The sequence below is a fragment of the Alligator sinensis genome, unplaced genomic scaffold (genome assembly GCF_000455745.1).
Source record: "Alligator sinensis unplaced genomic scaffold, ASM45574v1 scaffold389_1, whole genome shotgun sequence".
NCBI lineage: Eukaryota > Metazoa > Chordata > Crocodylia > Alligatoridae > Alligator > Alligator sinensis.
This window is the reverse complement of record NW_005841951.1, coordinates 1185828-1192716: the sequence shown is the minus strand read 5'-3', so window position 1 is coordinate 1192716 and position 6889 is coordinate 1185828. Positions and strand designations below refer to the sequence as shown.

Below are 6889 nucleotides of genomic sequence, written 5' to 3'. Positions count from 1 at the left end.
AGGATCAGCAGCGCTTAGAGATCCTCACGCTCCTTTCCCGAACTCCACGTGCTTTCTCTCTCTCCGACTTGGGCGGAAACTACCCAAGCCTTTTGTACGGCTAGCAAGCCAATAGCTAGCCGCCATGTGTGCCTATATTAAGATCGGCCAATAATGTGGCGGAAATCTTAATACAAATGGCGGGAACTTCCTTGTACCGTGCATCACTATAATGCAAAAGAAATGCACGATGCAAAGAAGGCTACAGAACTGTCGGGAAAAACTCCTGCACGCGGGTTCTTAATTGCAACAGAACGCTCCATCGTGCAAAAGAGCTGCAATTTAGCGGGAACACAATTTAGCGATGCCGAAGCGCGCACAAACAAAAAAACCCACAACTTTGGGTTGTGACACTTGTAAGCCTCAGTTTTAACTTTCTAATTTTCTGTGGCTGTTAAAAACATGTTGCCTTTGAGCCACGGGTTGGAAACTGCTGGTCTGTGGCTTGGGACTGGAAGCTAGAATGCCCTTTTCTACTGTTAACTGCTAGCAATTCATGACAAAACTGTCACTTACTACATGCTCCTTTTTATTGGTATTCATAAATTGCTGTGAAGTAGTTATGGCTAATATAAAACATTTACAGTTTACTCAAAGAAAATGATCACATTTGAATATTAACATCATTGCCCTTCCCCTGGTTAAGTTTGAGTACTACTATTAGATTTTGCCACTACACAGTGTAGACCCTACATTTTCCAGGCAACATCTGTTATACATGGATAATGCTTTGTGCCCGTGAAACTTATCACAAACCGCATACACTTGTACTTGGAAATAGAACCAAGCCAGCATAACACAGTCAGCCTCTTGATCCTGATAAAACCACAGCTATCTACAAAATCTTAAGGAGCAAATTCCACCGTTGCCTGCAATTTCAAGATTTCTTTTGAGGGCTAACTCATAAAATATCATTAGAAGCTTCCGCAGTTACACACTATTTTTTTCAAAATAAATAATTTTGAAATAGGACAGAAAATGCATGTGCCCACTTAAAAAAAACCCAACTAATCTCTGAAGCCAAAATATTTATAATTGAATAGCTTGACTTTGTCTTTATGAAGAGACAGAAAAAAAAAAAGTAAGTTCTCCTTAGGTTTCCACCCTATTGACTACCTGGTAAAAATCTTTGTGCAAAATAGAATTTCTGCTTTAAATTTTACATTTCCTGACTCATGGTACCACCATCCTAAAACTTTGAGCAGCAGGACAGAGTAGAGACTTAAACCTACACATTACGTTTTAAATGGGAGTCGGTAATAAAAATAAGTAAGTCACTTTGACTTGGGTACTATAATTTCCTTAGTGTAGTATCAGAGAGAGCCTTCTAAATTTGTATAACGGACCTCTGAAATGGTTACCCTTAGCTTGTCAGTGGAGAAGAATTGGAGAGTAAACAAAAAAGTGTGTAAGAGTTTGCTGTGTAATACAAAGCAAAATTAGTACGTTCTACTTTGCAGGTCTTTTATGCTCATAGCTTAATGATGCATTTTTAGGACGGAATGAAGAAATGCAAGGAAAAAGATTTTAAAAAATGCTTCCGTATTCTGTAAAGAAATACAAACCCTTAAGAAACAGGTTCATACAAATTTAGCAAAAGATGAATCTTTTAGTTAGGCATTGCCTTACTTTCTTAATGAGCCATCTTTACTTAGAAGTTGACAAACTGCACTCTGGCTGAAACTTGTTCTTCCTGATGTTAGGACAGGATTTCTTTTAATCCAAGGTCCACACTGCCATTAGTAGTCCTTGATGAGCAATTGCATGTTGGCCTTAATACTCTTCATAGCATGTATAAAAAGCATGCTTTTGCCATCAGTTACTACTTTGATGCCAAAAGATTTTATTTTTTTAATGCTTGAAATGCGATCTCTTTGCTCTGTCTTACTGTTAGAAGATCTGACTAGCAATGTATCAAAATTCGGGCCTCAGCCTCAAGTTCCTCTTTCCTACTTGCAAATGAAGGGGGATGGGAGGTGTAGACTTGGACTTCCTCAAACTGAAATTGCTGCATTAGGTGATAATTGTGTGATAGTTGCATTAGACTTCATTCAGATCCTTCAGCAAGAGGAGAGAAACAAACCTAATTAGGTAAATTGTGAAATCTAATTTGTCTTTATGAAGAGACAGGGAAAAAAAGAGAGTAAATTCTTCTTAGGTCTCTACCCCATATCCTACTGAGTACCTGGTAAAAAGCTTTGCACAAAGAATAGATGCCCGCTTTAATTTTTACATTGCTGACTCATGGTACCACCATTTTAATTTGCACCCAGTCTACAAAAAGCATGCCTAAGAAGGCCACCTTGAGTTAGAACAGGGGTGGCCAACTTGTGGCACGGGTGCTGTAAGTGGCACGGGTAGCCTCTGTGTCTGGCACACAGCAGGCTGGGGAGGGGACAGGCAACATGATAGTAGATAGGGCGGGGAATCAGAGCATCAGATCAGGCAGGTGAAAGGGATCAGAGTGGCACTTGGGGGGGGCGGGGCGTGTGGGGCTAATTTGTGGCATCCACTGACTTAGAAGATGCATATGATACATATATTGTTCTTTAGGACTCCCATCTGTTGCATGGTTCCAGTAGAAATTGGGGGATTGGAGAGAGAGAAGCCCATGAAACTCCTTGGAAACTTACTACTTCCTCTCCAACTCGCTACTCAGGGACACTTGATCGTCCATGGTCTGGAAGATTTTTGGGAAGCAGAAACAGATTGGTGAGAACTCTTAAATAAAATATCCAAATGCTTCTGTTGAAGAGGCCCTGGGGTTCTGCTCATCTACTAGCAGATTTTTCAGATCTGAGAGTTATCCCGTGTTAAGTTAAAACTGTTAATCTCAAGAGGAAGGGAAAGATAGGGGAATGATGTAGTTAAGACCATTACTAATTACAATCATACTTTAAAATTTGTTTGCTTTGTATGATATGATAGGAGTGGAAGCTGAGCTCTTCCATCTCCCTGGGTTCCAGGAGCTGGGACCTTAAACCTGTGCCTAAAATGTCCTTTAATCCTGTCTAGTCATCCTGCAAAATATACAGATTGCTAGTTGCAATTTATTGTGCACAAAAGATTTAAAGAAAGACAGTTTTAAAATATAAAAGCTGTAAAAACCTAGGGTGGGGGGCAGGGACCAGTAGCAAGAAACTTGTTGAAAGGTCTGTGGTCTATTAAAATTGGGAGATGTTTGGAAACTTTGACAAGAGAACTTACACTTTAAACAGGTGTTTGTTTTCTTACAGCAATTTAAAAGGTGGAGGCACTTTCAAGGCAGTCAGTATGGGTGAGAAAACAAATAGTGTGGGGCTGCCAACCTTCAAGGGAAAACATGGTGAATGACTGCACATGTAGTCGGAATGCAAGCTGAGCCTCTGCTTATAAAAGGCCTACACCTCTAGGTAGTAGGTGCTGCAGGCTTTTCAAACTGGTACGTTTTCTTGTTAAGATTTGCTTTCTTTTCTAGCATATGACAAATATGTCCTTGCTTATAAAAGCTCATGCCTCTCTATCTAATCGGTCTCTAAGGGCATTTATACACCTGCTTTTTCATCCTCGCAGTGCACTGGAGATCTGGTGGGTCAGAGAAGACTCAATTTAATTGAGTCTTCTCCGCACGCGAGCCGACAGGCACTGCAGGACGGGTGTCTGTCAGGTGCAAAAAATGCACCTTAGCCCTGATGTACATTTCGCTGCTTGTACAACTGCATGCGCCACAGCACCAGACACTTAAAAATGCCTGGTGCTGTAGTGCAAGCATATGTACAAATGCCCTAAGATGCCACCCTGCCCTTCTTTCTGCTTTTTTAATAAAGAGATTAAACTCCAGTACAAAGGAACATTGTACCAGACTTCCTGAAACTGTTGATTTTTGGAATAGTTTTTAGTTGCAAAGTATGAGAATCAATGTGATTTATTCAACAGGAAAATTAGGTGGTTCTTGTACTTACTGCAGTAAGCTAGTTTTTAGCTGTGTCACAAGAAGTGTCTAGATCCACATAAAAATCCAACTTTGGCCCAAAGCATGAAATAAATGTTGGTCCCCTGTTGATCTTACAAAGTTTAAATACTGTCCACATTTGTTATATTGAAAGTGACAGTTAACATCCAGTTAAAACTAACTTTAGGTTGTTAAACAGATAAGTGTTTTGAGGAAAAATACAATATGAATATTATTATCTATTTATTAAGTATAGAATTGATTAGTTAACACAGTTTATGAACAATGCAAGCAGTCCTAACATTATTGAAATTTTCCTTTAAAAATGAGGGGACGTGAAAAATCAGATCAGATGTTCCAGTAACATCATGAGGTTTAGACATGGTTTCCCAGCATTGTTCTCTGTCTTTGTTATAAAATAGTGGAAAAAAGAAAAGTTCCCTGAGTTGGGCTACTAATTAGCAGTACTGGCATAAGTCCTAACATACACTAAGTCTTTTTACTGCTTAAAGATCCACATGCTTCCCTTGAAGTACATTATTTACTGACTTTATCAGTCTGGTTCCACATATGTCCTGGTAGGTATGTTGTATGTTAAATCTTTGGATTGCAGGTACTCTCTCATAAAATTATTTCCCTTACTAACTTTTTTCTTTTTTTTGTTTAAAAAAAAAAAAAAATCAGTCTGCCTCTTCCTCCTCTCCTTTTACGTCTACTTGGTATGGTGAATCTGAGAGAACTCAGGGAGCATATTCAAGAATACATAACCAGCAGCAGGATAGTGATTCAAAGAGACCTAAGCTTTCCTATACATCTACCTCTTCTGGGAGAAGTAATGGTTTGAATGGAATTTCAGGTAAGAAGTGCATTATTAAACAACACTTCTACAATGTCTTTAAAAAGCTTGCAGTTCAGAATAAAAATTAATACAAAGTTGAAAAGATTATTTACAATGTTCCAAGATATTAAAGTATATAATGTTAATAGTAGACTATCTTGAATACACAAATTCATTTTATGTAGTTAAAACAAAATGGCTTTGCCTTATCCAAAGCATCCAGAAGAACATTAACTGAATATTTTGAAGATAGTGCATCCCAGTAAGTTTTTAATAGAAATTGTCCCTACAGTTTTATGCTTGCATTAAAGGTGACCTAAGCAACCCTAACAGATAAAGTGTGACTTCTAAGAAATAAAATCACAGCTGTTTAGTAAATTGCAGCCTGGCGCTAAATTTAAATGGATTTTTTTTGTGAGAAAATTCATACCTTATACTCTAGCTCTGCTGCCCACATAACTAAGCATCTCAGCAAGCTGAAGTACTGTGGGCAAGGGTGGGTGTGTAGGAGGAAAGTAATTTGTTAGTATGGACTAAAGATAGCTTCTCTTTACTGGCCAAAGTAGAGCTTTCCAGGTGTCACTGAGCTGACATTTTAGCCCCCTTGTTTTCTCTTTCAAGAGCAAACTAACCTATACTGGATTTAAACAGTAAATGCATACGTAGTGCACATGCTTTCTAGGGTAAGTATAAAACCTAGGAAACTGAGGTTTAATAAGCCTTTTTAAAATTAGAAAGTTATGGATATACACCATAACTAAGTAATACACAAAATGATGTTAGCCCAATCCATGCTTTACCAGGAAGTAAGGACACACACACACCCCCTCCCCGCTGGCTCGGGCAGGGCCAGCTCCCAATGGCAGTATGCACTCCTGGAGGGGAGGGGGGACCCACGCCCTCCAGATCTGTGGGGCGGTGGGGGCAGGGCAGATATGCACTGCCCCCATGCATGCAGAGCAACTGTGGCTAGGGCAGCACAGAGCTTGCAGCAGCAGGCAGCTTTCGTGCATGGCCCCGCTGTGCCCTGCCACACCAATCGCACACGCTGCACTCTGGAGAGCCTGGGGGAGGGCAGCAGGGCAGGGAGCTCAGTGTTTGCGACCCAGGGTTTGCAGCTGACTGGGCACTCCGGCCAGGAGGGGTTTGCAGCCTGCCTGTTCCTGGCCAGAGTTCTCGGCTGGCTGCAGACCCCTGCTGCTTCCTGCCAGCTGCAAACTCCCACTCCCAGCCGGAGTGCCTGGCCCGGGAGTGCCCAAGCTGGCTGGGGGCAGAGGGGGTGGGGAGGCTTGCAGCCAGCTGGGAGCAGCAGGGGTTTCCAGCTGAGTGGAGAGGCTGCAAACCTCCTGGCCAGTGTCTTGCTGGCTGCAAACCTCCCCACTCCCTCAGCCCCTAGCCAGCTGCCCCTCCAGCCCTGCTTCACAACCCCCAAGCCCCACTTACCTCCAGCAAGAAGTGAGCCTGAAGCAGCCTCATAAGTGTGAGTGTTGGGCCCCGCCTTTCCCTCCCTCCCTTTCCCTCCCCACAGGGTTGAGGGTTTGCACCCCGTTTGCAAACAGCTCTTGTTGGCTGGAACTCAGCCAGCCTGCAGAAATCTTTTCAAAAGAGGGAAATCCATGGGTTTCTCTTCTAAAAGGCAAAATCCGTGTTTTCTCTGATTTAAAAAAAAAAAAAGGGAAATCCGTGGTTTTCTCTGTTTTCCTGTGGGAAACAGAAAACCAGGATCCCTGGCAGAAACAATTGGTGACGGACAGAGGGGACAAGGCTGAACTCCTCAACGAGTTCTTTGCCTCAGTGTTCCTAAGTGAGGGGCACGACAAGTCTCACTGGGGTTGTAGAGAGGCAGCAGCAAGGTGCCAGACTACCATGCATAGACCCTGAGATGGTGCAGAGTCATTTGGAAGAACTGGATGCCTTTAAGTCGGCAGGCCTGGATGAGCTCCATCTGAGGGTGCTGAAGGCACTGGCTGACATCATTGCAGAACCACTGGTGGGAATATTTGAAAGCTCGTGGTGCACGGGCCAAGTCCCGGAGGACTGGAAAAGGGCCAACGTGGTCCCCATTTTCAAGAAGGGGAGGA

The 6889-nt window shown here is 42.3% G+C and overlaps 1 protein-coding gene across 1 annotated transcript in view; it reads left to right on the top strand.

Annotated features, from left to right (window-relative positions):
- Positions 1-6889, top strand: part of MARCH7 (membrane associated ring-CH-type finger 7) — a 37673-nt gene that overhangs the window by 15491 nt on the left and 15293 nt on the right. The window contains 2 exon segments of the mRNA XM_025199926.1: positions 2593-2751; positions 4655-4826. Coding sequence (XP_025055711.1) covers positions 2593-2751; positions 4655-4826 — 331 coding nt within the window.